Below are 16,949 nucleotides of genomic sequence, written 5' to 3'. Positions count from 1 at the left end.
GGGGGGGCGAGGCAGTCCAAATCGGCATGAAAGGCCTTTTTCTGAGTTTTAAGGAACTTGTTTACCTACAGAAAATGTTGCGGACCAAACATGGGAAAGCTGAAACTGCTTATGCATTTAATGAGTTGGTTATGTTATATGCCATAGATGTATTGTTTGTGCCTCCAAGAAAAGAGGTTATAGCAGTAATGCTTACAAAGCTAGTCTTCTTTGCTCTGCTAAAGTACAACTAAGGTTTCAATGACGCGTTTGGAACTCATCAACCTGTTATTTCCAGTTATGTTTGTAGTCAACAAGTTACTACAGAACTCCATTTTCCATCAAAGAGCTGCATAATTGTTTTACCCAAGATCCACTCGGTGGCAGAAGGAGGTAAATGTCCCTGCTTAGCAAGAAGATGAACTGCTTCTCTTGCTTCTTTATACCCGCACTCGGGAACAACGTAGGGAAAGTCACTGTAGCATGTAAATAGATTCGTATTCAGATACACCGAATCACATTTAGCAATCTATTTAGAAGTTCTAAGGTTGTTCTGATGTGCAATGAACTATTATGATGGTGATTTATTACCTTCCCCACATGACACGGTGTGCACCATAACTGGAGACTAGTTGGGCCAGAACTTGAGACAAGTCCTCATATGGATACCGATTTCTTGACACTCTGAACAGAGCACTGAATTTTACGTATACCTGTCACGCACAATGCAAATACTATCTCAGATATCAATCAACTTAATGACCTTAAGCCAACTGTTGCTGATAACAGTAGGCTAAGAAGGAAACAGTTTGGTAATTGAATTTCAAAGTCCGGGACTTTCCTCTTTCCCCATCTGTTTGAGTTCAGTTAACACTAGGAAGAGATTTGTCAATAATACTTCAGAATAATGTTAAAAACAGTCAAATTATCGTCCAGCTCTTATTTTTGGTTTGGAAAAGATCAGAACTAGAGAATAAAATGCTGTGTGCAATGTATCTTAAAAAAGGATGATTCCTGATTAGCAGGTCTCAGGCTAAAGTCAAAAAGAGAGTTTCAGTGCCTTGAGCCCAACTATAAAGGTTTAAAATCTTGAGAATGTTGCGAGCAAAGAACATCTTAATTGATTAGTTTTTGTTTACACAGATTTAGTTATCTTCTGCAGGATCCAGAGCAGATGTTAAATATTCAACTAAGTGGACTAAAGAAATCCGGTATGACTTTCAGCAAAAGTTACCTGTGGGAATCTTGAAAGCTTTAACAGTTCTGAGAAACTTGGTCTTTCTTCATCATTGCTAGAAGACATTCAGACAAATCACCTAACGTTATTCTCTAGTCTCACCAACGAATGACAATTCAGAAAAGAACTTCAGAGATGACTTACTTTGGGGGCTTACAGAAAGCCAGATGATCAAGCAGAACAACAGTTGAGGGAAATTCTGTGCACAGTTCCTCAATTTCTTGCAAATGCAAATCCAGACCCTGAAAGAATCCATCTTAGTGTCATCTCATAGTCTACTATTCATTATTGTAGACGCAGAATGAGAACTTCATGGAAAAACACTGAGTTGAACAATGCTCTCCTCAACTGAAGAGCTTGTAATAGTACCACGGATAAACAGTTTAGGCACATTATTACTTAGAGTTTTTATGTATTTCCCCAAGAGTTGAATGCTAGTAATTGAAGTACCTTCATACACATGAAACCAACTGGAACTCCAAGCTCTCCAGCCTTTGAGAATAATGCCTTCCCAATTTCATTTGTCATCTGCTAAAAGACTCAACATGGTTAGTGGCAATTACCAAAGATAAGTCCACCCACTTCAGCGTTACATCACTCTTAGAATTTGAAGGCACAACCAAGTACAAGACTATTCAGGTATGTATCTGATTTTCTTCTAATTTCTGGTTGGACATGTGTTTTCTTTGCATCTAGTTAACCATAAAGGAAGGAACGTATGGTTAAAAGAAAACTTCATAGGTTCTTCCAACATAACGAATCTATTAAAGAGTTTAACGCCTCATACTCCGATAAACTTCATTGGCAATACTAAGGTCCACGGCAAAATAAACTCTGAGATCAATATTATGGAAGGAAAGATTCTGCATCAAGATTGATACCTTTTCACCAGTGGGCCAAAGATACGGATTAAAGCGAACAGCACGATAATCATCCTAGAATGAGTGGTATCTTTTGTCAACATAATACCCAAATAATAAAAACACTAATATCTATAAATATGAGTTACCAAACCTTTAAAACCAGATCTTCAAGCTGCTTTATTCCACTCCCATCTTCTGCTGGATTTGCGAGGCAACAACCGACTAATTTTGATGGAAACTTCTTCAGCACACTGGATAAAAGTAATTATGCATAGGGCAGACAATCTCTCAAGTCAATATGACTGCTACCAACACAAGATAATTAACCAACTAGAATACCGAAGAATGCACAAATAACACGTTTGTACTCGCAGTTTAAGGGAAGGAGAAAAAAGAGGGTAAGTAACATTTGGTGCACTATCCTTGATAGTTGAAACTTGAAAGACATGTACAGATGTTAGTTTGGACTAGCCATTTGCTATTATTAGTAATGTATTGAAAACAAGCATCTTACTGAAGACAATTGACAAATCTTCTATTATATATATATACTACTTAAGGAACAACTTCATACAACGAAACCTGGAAATCTACTTCTTATAGATAAAAGAAAAAGCTGGAAATTCAATATAGTGAAGAGAGAAATGAAATGACCTGGTAACATAAGAATGATCAAACTTGTGATTAATGGGTTGAACAATAAGTGCTCCATCCACACCTGCTTCTTCCATACACTGCTCGAAACATAAACATTTGAAGGGATTTCAAATGTTGGTACAATGAAAGCATTGTGACAATCAACACTCAACAGTGACAACAAGAGAAGCATCTTTGGTATGTCGGAAGCATTTTCAACGGAAATGTTTTACTTTAAAAAGTCATTTTCTGGATCACTTTCAAATGCTTCTTTGGATACTAAAATAAGTGATATATATTATGATCATCCAAGGTGAGGAATGATATTTTTGAGCATTAAAAGTTGAGACCGATTACCAAGTGTTGGATATGAAATAGCCATTAGGCGGTAGATATTTATAAAAGGAAGCATATTGAAGCCATTTTTCACTCTTTCCAAAAATATTTTTCTTAAAGAATACATTTTAACAATTCAAGATAACCAAACCTAGAAAATGATATATCAAGGAAATCATTTTTAAAAGAAATACGTTTCCCCACACCAAACCATGTAGAAGTAACTTTCACTTTGGTAATCTTGGAGAAAACATTTTCAACAATTTAAAATAATCAAACACTAGAACATGATTTATCACGAAAAATACTAATCTAAAGATAAACATCTCAGTCGTACCAAACATACCCAAAAGAATAAAAACATAAAGAGGCATCTATAACATCAATAGCTGAAAAAAGTGAGGTACCTCCAGCAGGTAATCGACATGACCAGGCAAACTGGGCACTTGGCCAGGAAAATAAGGGTACTTTTCTGCAGCCTAACAACACACATTAATTAATTAATTCCTCATACTCAAACAAAATCTGCCAAACAAAAAAAGTATAAAATCTGGTGGTATGTACCTCTTGTGGGGATGCCCAGACATGCAAATGTGAGTCAATGACTTTGCTCATTATTTGTGGCTCTCTCTGATCACCAGCTGCCACTTGACTACTTGTTAAGGGTCTTACTTTTGAACGTTTTCTTACAAGAACCCAGGGCCAGCTGAAGCTATTTTGAGAAGGAAATGGAGCCCATTCCAATGGCTTTAGTGAGTTCACTCTCACTACTAACATCTCTCTTTCTTCGTCCTCAATCCTAACCGAGACCACATGGAAATTATTGCCTCAACTATACATTTTTTTATATATATATATATATATATTATAAAAACAAAACAATTAAGACTCTTCTTCATAATGGTGTTGTGGTGTAGTTGGTTATCACGTCAGTCTAACACACTGAAGGTCTCCGGTTCGAGCTGGGCGACGCCATTTAATATTTTTCGCTTTGTAACCTTTCTTGTATCTTAATTATAGATTTTCCTTATAATGGAAGAAATTATAAGTGATTGTTTGTAGGAAGAAAATTAATAATCTAGAAAAATGTAGATAATTTGCTTTATGTTATGGAATATATTATTTGTATGGATGTTCACTACGCAAATATAACTTCTACTACTCTTCTTTATTATGTAAGTAACCTCCCCAATATTCTTCACCATTATGGTTGTAACTCCCACAACTCCATGATCTTCCCCCATGATCCAATCGTTAATACCATATTCATGAAATCCCTTTCTATTACCTTAATGTTATCCTATATATAGAGGGTTTGGGTATCACATTGTACACACTTGAACAATTGAAGAAATAAGAATCTCTCTGATACGCTCAAATTACACTTTATTAAATAGTGTAAGGCGGTCGGTGTCAAATATAATAACCCAACAAGGTTGGGGTCGAATCCCACAGGGAATAGGTGTGAAAAGGTTACTCAAGTAGTGTGTTACTTGACTTAAGTCGTAATTCTATTCGGTTAATTGTAACAAGAGTATGATATGATTTTGGTTTGAAGAAATAACTAATTGTAATGTTGAGAATGTAATTAATTTGATTAAAGAAACCAAGGTTGTGTCCCCTTCAATGAAGTGTAATGCTATCGGTGTTAATATGATATATTTCTAATGGAAGGTTCTTTTGATATGCAAATGATTTCTAAATGACTACCCAATATTTTTCAATAGTTGGGTAGTATTTCCTCTTTATGATTTTTCCAAATATAAAAGAGTTGCAATTAAGAACAATCAATATATGTCAAATAAAATACACTTATTCCTAAGCGATTCTATTAAACAAGGTTTAAAGCCTTGAGTCTTTGATATTTATTTCTACCAAATTCTAACCCACTTTCCCAAGCAAAGTAAGAATTTAATGACACTTGTTAATGTTTGCAACCACCAACAACAAATGAAGAATGAGAAGTAAATAAATATCAACCAACCATTATACTTATATTCAATGTTAAACACCCATTAACATAACACCCTTTTAGGGTCCACAACCTTAGTATTTAAAGTTACCTACACATACTAAAATACAAAAGGATGAGAATATTTAATGCCATAAAGCTTACAAAGTGCAAGATTCTTCCTTCAAAAGCTTCCAAAAGAGAGGAATATTAAAGCCTTGGATTGTAGCTCAAAAACCAGACAAGATGCCCACACAAAACCCCAAATCTATTTATAGTGAGTCAAAACTCGGGACAAAAATCGGACAAAAATACCCTTTCCGGTCAGTTATGCGATCGCATATCTGTCGCATAACAGACATGCGGTCCGCATTCTCACCATGGCCATCACATCTTCAAACCCTAGTTTCCAGGCCTTCATCACATTCACGTTCTGCGGTCCGTATTGTAGATATGTGATCGCATTTCGCATCGCATTTTCCACCTTCAGCAACTTTCATAACGAGTTTGCGGTCCATTATGCGGCCCGTAAACCTGTTATGCGATCGCAGACTGGACCGCATTTCTTGCACTGGACTTTGGCCAACAAACTGTTGGGGTTTGCGATTCCCTTCAGCATTATGCGGCCCGCATGTTGGATTTACGGTCCACATTTCCACATTTGCGATGCATTTTGCTCTTTTCTTGTCTTTTTGTGGCCTTTTGATTTCATTTCCATGCTCTTAGGTCCTTAAACCTCGTACACTGCAAAAATACTAAAATTACATAAGTATAAAAGATAATTGCATTTAAAACAAGCTAAAATCTAAGCAATTTGTATTAAATGTGCCGAAATTCTCCGGCACATCAACACCCCCAACTTAAACTCTTGCTTGTCCTCAAGCAACTAAAACGACACTATCCTATTCTAGACTCCATCTAAAAGATATGGAACAATAGTGACCATGGACGGTGTTAGTTGTCAGTACTTTAAGCATGCATTTTCGATTGTTTACCCTTCCAGAACCATCAATATTTACAAAGGAACTAATTAACTTGTGAAACTTTGAGCCTCAACCAATTTGACAAAATGTTACCCTCAGCTGAGTGCACTTGCATTTGACTAAACAAACTCAACTTCTGTCCAACCTCACAATTCATGTGCCCTCACTAGAAAGAAAGTCCCAAACTCACAATATTTACAATGACAACAAAAAGGGACGAATTCACAAATACACTCACTCTCAAAAAGAGTTTCAAGTGTTACAACATACCATACCATAGGCTTGCCCTTATTTTAATTCATCGCTTTATTCTAAGAACGTTTGGTTGGAGATACCATAAGGACTTTTTAATCTTGTAATGTAGGTTTAGGGAAGGGTCGGATAAGCATTTGGGTACAAGTGGCTACACCCTCCTTGAACACTACTCACATTTTTCTTTCTTGTTGCTCTTTACTTTTTGCAAACCACATATTCCTCATTAGCTTCTACTTTTCCAACATTGAGCCACCTTAACTATCTCTTTAATTCTCATCAAGACTCCATATGTATATATACTTACAACTCTTTTTTCTTTTCTTTTTCTTCTTTTCTCTTGCAAAATTTGTTTTTTTTTGTTTTTGGAGCTTGAGTAGTTTCACACCCTTGAGGTATACTTTCTTACACTCACTGCACAACCTTGCCAATTTCCGGCTTGACACCACACCCCTAACTTAGGCTTTTAGCCTCATTCTCACTGTTCAAGGAGGGACGGGTTCAAAAAAGGGAATTATTTTATAAAAAGGAAAAGGTTTGTAATGAGGTAGCTAAAGAAAAGGTTAAAGGCTCAAGTGGGGTGACTAGTGATACTATATGTACAATGGGTGGCTTGAAAGGCTAACTGGTTTTTCAAAATCACAAAGACGTCCTAAGTCATTTCTCTAACCAAATATAATTATTATAAGCATCGAAAGACCAACTGGGCAAGTTCTAGATGGCAGAAGTAAACACAAGAATTATTTACACAAAGACTCACACACATGGCACACGAACTGTTTGGCTCAACATAGTTTTTAGCCCTCGAGTCAACACTTGGCAACTCAAAGCTTTCATCATATTTACAAGTATAACTCTAGGTAGACATAGAGTCAAAGAGCGAGCCTCAAGTTCACACAGTTGATCTCTCTGTCTCTCTCTCTCTCTCTCTCTCTCTCTCTCTCTCTCTCTCTCTCTCTTTCTCTTTTTAATCTTAATGGAAGGGTATTAATAATAGGCTATTCATGCAATTTGGCGACTGTTTATGCCCCAGCTTGATTATGTTTCACTGTTATAATATAGTTAAATGGCTCTAATTGTGAATTTCACACTTTGCAGGAGTGAGTGGCATGCGTGAGGCCTTAAATCTGTATCTGGAGCTAAATTGAAGCAAGAAAAGCTCCTAGAAGCTGAGCACGCGGGAAGACGAGAGAAAGAAGAGATAAAATGAAGACCTGGACTAGCGCGGCCACTAGCGCGTCAACTAGTGCGATCGCGCTAGCCCAGGAAGTCGAGGCAGAATGATAGGCTATATGCGCGGTCATTAGCGCGTTCACTAGCGCGACCGCGCTAGCCCAGTTCCGAAAAATTAAACTTCAGGGGTAAATTTGGAAGTTCGGGGGCAAATCCACTTAACCTATAGAAGGTATAGCTCTCCCAAGAGATTATTATCACGGTTTTCATAACTTAGTTGAAGGCAAGGAGAGGCAAGAGGCAAGGAGGATAATTCAACATCGAGTTCTTCCTTTCTTCCTTTTGTGTTTTACGACTTGTGATGAATTTGAATATTGTTATGATGAACACTAGTATGAGTAGCTAAATATCTAGTCTAAGGTTTTGATGGAACCTATTGAAGGATGAACGTCTTGTTATGTTAATATAGTTTGTCCAGTTTAATCTCTGTTTGTTCAACTACGTTCTTGTTGTAGTTAATTGATAGGATCCTCAATTAGCTGTGCCTATTTAGTGTGCATAACTCGGGAGAGAGTGCATATTTAGGTCATTCTTGAACAACACCACTCCTAAAGTATATGAGGGATCAATAACCGAGGGTTTAAAGGCGGGATTAGGGATAATGAAGCCTTGGGGTACAATCTAAAGTGAGCTGTAATAAACAAATCCAGCTAGCGTAACTCGGGAGAGTGCGTCTAGTAAATTGTCGTGATTACTTGGGAGAGATTTGCGATAATAAAAGTGCTCATGATTGACAGAGACGATTAGGCAATTCTATGTGAAACATAATAGGAAGGGATTCCATCAATAGGGGAAATCATAACCTTAGAACCTCCTCTTAATTGTTTATAACTTAATCATAGTTAGTTTTCAGTTGCTTATTTATATTCATTCTTAGTAAAAACATCCTTAATTGTTATTCAAAAAGTTTGGGAAGTTGATTACGTAGAATTTTGTAAGTCTAACGAGAGTAATTGATAGGTTAATTCCTTGTGGGTTCGACTCTGGGCTAAATACTCAGATTATATTTGCAACGTCCGCGTGTCCTTTTTATAAGGCATAGTTGGGCGTGATCAAATTTTGGCACCGTTGCCGGGGGCTTAACGGTGTTATCAATTGCAATTGAAAGAAATACCAAAATTCTTAGTGTAGTCATTTTTCTTCCTTTCAAATCTTTACATTGAAATTTTAACGTTTGTTGACTTGGTTGTACAGGTGCATGCCTAAAAACTCATCGAGAACTAGTGAAGTATTCGAAGCTCTATCTGATCTCGAGAAGGTTTTTAAGGCCTTGAACCGGGCCAACCGGAAAAGCAAACAACAACCAACAATTGAACAAGTCGATCCGGACATGAGAGATCACGAAGTAGACCCAACTGCACCAATAGCACCAGTGGCACCTCTTGTGCCAGAGGCTGCTCTCTATGACTGGGCACAACCCACAGCTGAAAATCTGGCCACGACAATTTTAGTCCCACAAATATAGGCTGAATCGTTCCAAATCACGAACAACATGCTGCACTTGTTGCAAAACAAGGGACTATTTTTGGGGTCACAGGTCGAAGATCCTCAGTAACACTTGAAGAATTTCCTGTCAATCTGCAAAACTCAAAGGCAGCCCAACGTAACTCAGGAAGCAATCAAGCTATTATTGTTTCCATTCTCAGTGACAGGAGCTGCCCAGACCTGGCTAAACTCACTCCCCATTAATTCCATAACAACTTGGGAGGAGTTAGTTAAGCAATTCGTGAACAAGTTCCACCCACCCAATAAGACTGCTCAACAAATTGATGAAATTTTGAGTTTCAAACAGAGACCAATGGAGACACTACATGAAACATGGGGACGATTCAAAGCGATGCTAGTTATATGTCCGCACCATGGTATTCCAGATCTGATGTTGGGGCAGCGGTTTTACATGGGATTGTCAGATAGCGTGAAAGGTAATGTTGATGCTTCAGCTGGTGGGGCATTCTTGAGCAAAACATGGAGGGAAGGCCAAAGTCTGCTTGATAAGATGGCACAAAATTCGGGGTGGACAACCAGGAACGCACCTATCACTCTAGTGGTTCACTCAGTGCCCCTAGATCCGTCCAACACTCTTGCTGAAAATATGGCCACATTAATGACACAGATGAGTATACTCACCAAAAAAGTGGAAGAGTCAGGGCAGAAGCAGCAGGTACATATTGTAGATACTACCAATGGGGGCTTATGCACATCTTGCATTAGTCAGCCAATTGGTAACCAGTGGAATGCAGAAATTGATCATCATCACTACCCCGAAGATATGAATTATGTGTCTAACTATGGAGGCTAGAGACAGGGTGGTCAAAATTGGGGTCAGCAGCAACAACAGCCATACAAGCCAGTCCAACCACAATTTAACAATGGAAACATGGGAGGTATGAGACCTCCTAATAATATGGCACCTTATCAGAGGCCACAGGGATACAATAATCAAAATCAGTAGCAGGGGTATCATCCTCCTCAGCAGCAACATGGTGGACGGCAGGAAGATGGGTTTGCTAGACTCGAGGCAATGATGCAGCAAGTTATTGGGTCTAATGCAAAAATTAGTGAAAGAGTAGATGCACATGATTCAGCTATCAAGAATATTGAAGTGCAGATGGGCCAGATTTCGATGTCTCTAAACAATCGTCCTCACGGGACATTACCAGCAGACACTCAAATAAATCCAAAAGATCAAGGCCCGAAGCAGCTGATGACAATGAGTTTACGTAATGGCAGAGACTTAGACTTGGAGCAAGAAAGGGCTCGAGAAAGCAGACAGGCTGAAACACTTATACCAGTGCCCATTGAGCTAGATGAGTCAACGAAACCGACCGAGGTGATAGTTCAGCCTGCCCAGTAAGAACATAACACACAGATCGAGGCTGAGAAAGAAGCTGAGACAGCCCGGGAACCGGTAGTTGAGGTGGTAGCTGAAAAAGAAAATACCCAGATCATTGGAAAGAAGAGACCCTCCGCACCATTTCCACAAAGGCTGGCCAAGTACCAAAAAGAGGAACAATACAAGAAATTCTTGGAGATGCTGAAACAAATCTAGGTAAATATTCCATTGATAGATGATTTGAAGGAGATGCCTGGTTATGCTAAAATGATGAAGGACTTGATGTACCAAAAGTTCGATTTCCAAGACTTGGCCATAGTGACATTAACTCAGACCTGCAGTGCAGTGGTGACGAGACCAATTGCTAAGAAGCCGTCTGATCCAGGGAGTTTCACAATTCCATGTACCATTGGTAATTTTGCTTTCGCCAAAGCACTGTGTGATTTGGGGGCAAGCATAAATCTTATGACGTTGGCGATCTATAAGAGGTTGGGTATTGGAAGAGCTAGACCCACTTCTATGTTGTTGCAGCTGGCTGACAGGACCGTAAAAAGACCTTCTGGTATCTTGGATGATGTGTTGATTCAGGTAGGGAAATTTGTGTTCCCTGCAAGATTTTGTGATTCTAGACTGCAAGGTGGATGAAGAGATTCCCATAATTTTGGGAAGGCTGTTCTTAGCTACTGGGAGAGCTCTCATTGATTGTGAGACTGGGGAGCTCAAGATGAGATTGAACGATGAAGAGATAACATTCAATGTGCAGAAATCTATGATGCGGCCAAGTGAATTCACCAATTATTCTCTTATTGATGCCGTGGATGTGATCGTAGAAACTGATGATGAGAAGTTAACTCTTGAGGACCCTCTTGCTGCATGTCTGACAAATTTAGATGAGGTGAATGGGGTAGAACTGTCAGAATGAGTATTGGCTTTAGAGGGCAGAGGGTTTTGGGATATAACTCTTGAATTTGAGCCCCTACACTTAGAAAACAGAGAAACTCCTCCAGCCAAGCCATCCATTGAAGAACCACCAAAGCTGGAATTGAAGCCGTTGCCCGCCCATCTCAGGTATGAGTTCCTTGGACCTAACTCCACATTACCTGTTATTATCTCATCTAGTTTGATAGATGTGCAGGCACAACAACTCTTGCAGGTACTCAAGGAGTGTAAGACTGCCATTGGGTGGACCATGGAAGATATTAAGGGGATCAGCCCCGCCTATTGTGTGCATAAGATTCTGCTAGAAGAGGGACACAAACCTTCCAGGGAACACCAACGAAGGCTGAACCCTAACATGAAGGAAGTGGTGAAGAAAGAAGTGATAAAGTGGTTGGATGCAGGAATCATTTTCCCAATCTCTGACAGCAGCTGGGTTAGTCCGGTGCAATGTGTGCCTAAGAAGGGTGGCATGACGGTGGTTAAAAATGATAACAATGAACTGATCTCTACGAGAACCGTCACAAGCTGGAGAATCTGCATGGACTACGAAAAGTTAAATCTGGCCACCCGGAAAGACCACTTCCCACTTCCCTTCATTGATCAGATGCTACACACATTGGCAGAGAGGTCTCATTTCTGCTTTCTGGATGGGTACTCAGGGTATAATCAAATCTCCATTCAACCTGAGGACAAAGAAAAGACCTCCTTCACTTGACCATATGGCATTTATGCCTTTCGGAGGATGCCATTTGGCCTATGCAATGCACCCGCCACATTCCAAAGGTGCATGATGGCCATATTCACTAACATGGTAGTGGACATCATGGAGGTATTCATGGATGATTTCTCAGTGGTGGGGAACTCATTCGATGAGTGCCTTATAAATCTGACCCGTGTGCTGAAACGGTGTATTGAGACTAACCTGGTTCTTAATTGGGAGAAGTGCCATTTCATGGTACAAGAGGGCATAGTCTTGGGGCACCGGGTGTCAAGTAAAGGAATCGAGGTGGATCCCGCTAAAGTTGACGTGATAGCAAAGTTGCCACCTCCAACTTCAGTCAAGGCAATTAGGAGCTTCCTCGGGCATGCCGGTTTTTACCGGAGATTCATAAGAGACTTTTCAAAAATTGCCAACCCTCTCTGTAAGTTGTTAGAAAAAGATTACCCCTTCTTGTTTTCCAATGATTGCAGGGTAGCATTCGAGGAGCTGAAAAAGAGGCTGGTCACAACACCCATCATTGTTGCCCCCGACTGGGAGCAACCATTTGAACTCATGTGTGACGCTAGTGACTACGCAGTGGGGGCAGCTGGGACAGCAGAAAGACAAACTAATGCATCTAATCTACTATGCCAGTAGAACGCTGAGTGGAGCCCAGCTGAACTACACTGTGACTGAGAAGGAGATTTTGGCTGTGGTGTTTGCTTTCAATAAATTCAGATCATACCTGATCGACTCTAAGGTAATTGTATACACTGATCATGCAGCTCTCAGGTACTTGATTGAGAAGAAGGAGTCAAAATCGCGCTTGATTCGTTGGGTGCTGTTACTGCAAGAGTTCGACCTCGAAATTCGTGACCGTAAGGGCACAGAAAATCAAGTCGCTGACCATCTATCAAGACTTGAGGGAGCTAAAAATTTAGATGAGGTTGAGGACATTCTGGAAACCTTTCCAGACGAGCAACTGCTTGCTACATGTCTTGAGGAAGTGCCATGGTATGCAGACTTTGCAAACTACCTGGCATGCAGTATAGTTCCCTATGATCTTTCCTCTGTACAAAAGAAAAAGTTTTATCGTGACTGCCGCATGTATTATTGGGATGAACCTTATCTATTTCGAATATGTCTTGACAATATGTTCCGGAGGTGTGTCCCCGAGATAGAACAATCTTCTGTTTTGCAGGCATGTCATGCATCGGCTTATGGAGGACATTTTGGAGGAGTCAGGACAACCGCGAAAGTGCTAGAGGATGGGTTCTTTTAGCCAACAGTGTTTAAAGATGCACTCCAATGGGTGAAGGGCTGCAATGAATGTCAGCGAACCAGGAACATTTCCCGTCACCATGAGATGCCCATGAACCCGATTTAAGAGGTGGAAGTGTTTGATGTTTGGGGAATTGACTTCATGGGACCCTTCGTCAGCTCCTTTGGCAATAAGTACATACTTGTTGCTGTAGATTATGTGTCCAAATGGGTTGAAGCTGCAGCATTTCCCACTAATGATGCAAGAGTGGTGGTGGTTTTTTTGAAGAAGAACATATTCACCCGTTTTGGGACACCGAGGGCTATTATCAGTGACGGAGGCACCCACTTCTGTAATCGAGCATTTGAAAAGTTGCTAGCGAAGTATGATGTGCGTCACAAGGTGGCAACACCGTATCATCCGCAGACAAGTGGACAGGTGGAAATGTCTAATAGAGTGATAAAGAGTGTATTGACCAAGACAGTAAACGCCACAAGAACTGATTGGGCGAAAAAGCTAGATGATGTACTCTGGGTTATAGAATTGCTTTTAAAACACCAATTGGTAGGTCACCATATAAGTTGGTGTTCGGGAAGGCCTGCCACTTGCCAGTGGAACTTGAACATAAAGCTTGGTGGGTACTGAAACAGCTGAACCTAGACATTGAGGCTGCGGGCACAATGAGAATCACTGAATTGCATGAGCTTTACGAGTTCCGATATCTGGCTTTTGAGAGCACAAGGTTGTACAAGGAAAGAATGAAGAGATTGCACGACCAGAACATTGTTGAGTGACATTTCAGCCCCGGGGACATGGTATTGCTCTATAACTCCAGATTAAGGCTATTCCCGGGTAAACTCAAGTCACGATGGTCTGGCCCATTTCGAGTGGTCGAAGTATTCCCTTCAGGGGCTGTGGAGATTGCCTCAGAGAAAGACTCTCACACATTTAGAGTCAATGGGCAGAGATTGAAATTGTACACAGGCATGAATGAATCAAAGGAAGTGTCAGAGATCCACCTGACTGAACCTCAGAGGTTGAGCGAGCCTTAAATGCGCTTGTCTGCGTCGTGCCGCGACGTTAAATCAGGCGCTACATGGGAGGCAACCCATTGAATTGTTGTAATCGTCGTGCCACGACACTAACTAAGGTGCTGGTTGGGAGGCAACCCAACGATAGTAGTAGTGGTTTATTGTGAGTTTTGAGAAGTACTAACCAATGCAGGTGACAATGGGCGGATGATAAGTCCATCGAAAGTGGTAAGAACAGGTGAAAAATATGAAAAAAATCGTGCCCAAGAGCGCGCCCGCGCTATAGGCCGCGCTTGTAGCCGTGCATATGGGCAAGTGTTCTGCCTCAACTCAAAATACTAGCGCGACCGCGCTAGTGGCCGCGCATATCGATGAGTGTTCTGCCTGGACTAGTGCGGTTGCGCTCGTACCGCCTAAAATCTGATGCGTTTGGTTGTTACTTTAATTTTCTTTTTTATGTTAACATTTTTTTTATTTAGTCTAAATTACCCCCCATCTAATAACCCCCCCTCTTGAATCCCACCGATCCAAACACATTCAAACGCCCCCTCCCAACCCTAAACCCCCTTCTTCTTCCTAACCTCCCCTCTTCTTCAACTCACTTCCATCTTTTTCAACTTTCCCCAAGTCTCAAGCACACTCCCCTCTCTTCTTCTTCGCTTCTCCTAACAATATCCCACTACAGGTATGCCTTCTAAGTACCATTTTTTCATTTTTGTTCATTTTTTTTCTTCTAATTTTCGTTTTCACTTTTTTATTTTTATTTTTGTATTTATGTAGTTGTTGTTCTTGATTTTTTAGTCAAAATCTGTAGTATATGTTGTAGTAAGTGTGGGTGGAATGGTTGGTGGAGTTAGAGCGTGAATTAGTTGTGCTTGTGGTTACAATGTGGTGGTTTTGGGGTGGTCAAATGCTTGAAATGAGTTGTGGGTACTGAATGCCCATAAGGTGTTTGTGTATATGCCGTAGTGACTGTAATAGTGCACTTGTGACCAATTATGCGTGTGAAGTCTGAGTAAACGCATTGCATCAGAAGTTTGTGTTGGGCTGTGCTAATGTTCTTCCGTTTTCTAGGTACTATGGCTCCATCTCGGAAACGCCACACCACAGGTGCCTCTTCTAGCAGCCAAGCCGGTTCATCTAGGGCAGCCCCTGCTCACCCCTTTAATAGCAGCAGGTTTGTCTCTGCTAAGGCTCAAGACCGCTTTGCGGAGAAGGCCACTAAAAAGTCGATTCTGGAAAGAGGCATTGTCATAGGATCAGTCCAGCTGGGCTGCCCTCACATGTATACTGAGCTGGTGAGGCGGGGGTTGCAAACTTTCATTGATGAGCCGGGCGAGGGCAATGTAATGGTGGTTAGAGAATTTTACGCCAATGTGAAGGAGAATGTTGATGGAGTAGTCACGGTGTGCCGAAAGGCGGTGAATGCCTCTATTGAGGCTATACGGACGGCGTACCAACTGCCCCCTCCCGTGGATCCTTATGATGACTTTTATGTGGGGTATGACAGATAATACGCGCATTGGGAGACGTTCTTTGAAACAATCTGTGTACCCAGAAAGGAGGTTGTCTGGATGAAGTATGGTAAGAAGTTCCACTCCTCGACACTAACCTTTGAAGGGAAGTGCTCGTTGTATATTATCAACAACCGTCTGCTCTCGTCCTCCAACACTACGGAGGTGAATGGCCCTCGAGCGACTCTGATCTGGTGTTTCGTCAATGGTCACAACTTTGAAGTGGCCAGAGTGATTCATGAAGAGATGTTCATCCACTGTCCAATCAAAAGGTATGGGTTCTTTTTCCCGTTATTGGTTACGAAACTTTGCAGGGCAGCTAGGGTGCCGGAAAATTTCGCGGTGGATGGGATCGTGCCAAAAGACCGCAAGTTCCGGGCGGACAAGGTAACCACTGGCAAGGAGCTGGCGGCAGTAGATGGTGAGGATAGTAGTGGCTCTAATGACTCTGAGGATGAGGAGGCTGAGCAGGAGGACGTGGAGGCCGAGCCACAGGCACATGAGCAAATTGCAGCAGTTGCAACGCCATCTGGGACTGCAACACCTTCTGGAGCTGCTCGGGTTTCCCGGTTCACCACTTTGGAGCAGGAAGTAGCTGGGTTGCGTACCTCCGTCACTGACTTGGGTACCCGTGCGTGTGGCTGACCGGCAAGTGAAATTGGAGAAGAAAATCTTAGGCTGGCTGAGAGCTCTGGGTCGTGCTTGTCATTTGAACCCAGACACCGTCTTCGATCAGGAGTGATTTTTCAGGGAAGTTCCTTTGCCTTACTGTTCCATAATTTTATGCCATGAGGACATGGCTACCTTTTAAGTGTGAGGTGGGGGATACTTCAATGTGTATATGTACATGTAACAAATTGATTGTTTGATGTTTTCTTCTTCTTGATTGTTTTTTTTGTTTTTGTATGGTTTGAGTGATAGTTAATTTAGGTAAGTGTAAAGTAGATAAGTTGACTTGTCCCAACGAAGGATCTCTCTTGACGGGGTTCTTGAGGGACTAAGTCGACAAAAAAAAAATTGGAATATGGAGACTCTTCCTGATGACGGATCCCTTAGACAATTTTCTTGAGGGAAGTAAGTCTAGAGAAAAGACCAAAAAGATTTTTTATTTTTAGGTAGTGTAGTAACTCCCGCTTGGTTTTTGTTTGGGCCACGATTCTTTTCCAAGGGTTTAGCTTGAACCGGGTGTAGGTAGTTTTTT

General features: G+C 41.0%; 1 protein-coding gene and 1 non-coding gene across 3 annotated transcripts; one reads left to right on the top strand and one right to left on the bottom strand.

Annotated features, from left to right (window-relative positions):
- Positions 1-91: 91 nt before the first annotated feature.
- On the bottom strand, positions 92-3,866 carry LOC109243648 (2-pyrone-4,6-dicarbaxylate hydrolase). Of its 2 annotated transcripts, none has more exons than XM_019410609.1 (10): positions 3,616-3,866; positions 3,459-3,530; positions 2,734-2,813; positions 2,231-2,330; positions 2,098-2,151; positions 1,667-1,747; positions 1,361-1,458; positions 1,214-1,271; positions 571-692; positions 92-455 (listed from the first exon to the last, which is right to left on the bottom strand). In XM_019410609.1, the coding sequence occupies exons 1-10, from the start codon at positions 3,826-3,828 to the stop codon at positions 290-292; spliced, it is 1,044 nt and encodes a 347-aa protein (XP_019266154.1). In that variant the 5' UTR covers positions 3,829-3,866; the 3' UTR covers positions 92-289. The 2 variants fall into 2 exon arrangements, with proteins under 2 accessions (XP_019266154.1, XP_019266155.1); XM_019410610.1 differs by having other exon boundaries at positions 250-455; positions 1,667-1,744.
- An 87-nt stretch (positions 3,867-3,953) lies between these two features.
- Positions 3,954-4,026, top strand: TRNAV-AAC. The gene has a single exon. It is a non-coding gene; the product is annotated as a tRNA-Val (tRNA).
- Positions 4,027-16,949: the final 12,923 nt, after the last annotated feature.

This window comes from Nicotiana attenuata, unplaced genomic scaffold, assembly GCF_001879085.1.
Source record: "Nicotiana attenuata strain UT unplaced genomic scaffold, NIATTr2, whole genome shotgun sequence".
NCBI lineage: Eukaryota > Viridiplantae > Streptophyta > Magnoliopsida > Solanales > Solanaceae > Nicotiana > Nicotiana attenuata.
Note: the sequence above shows the minus strand (reverse complement) of the source record. Positions and strands in the feature narration are given on the sequence as shown.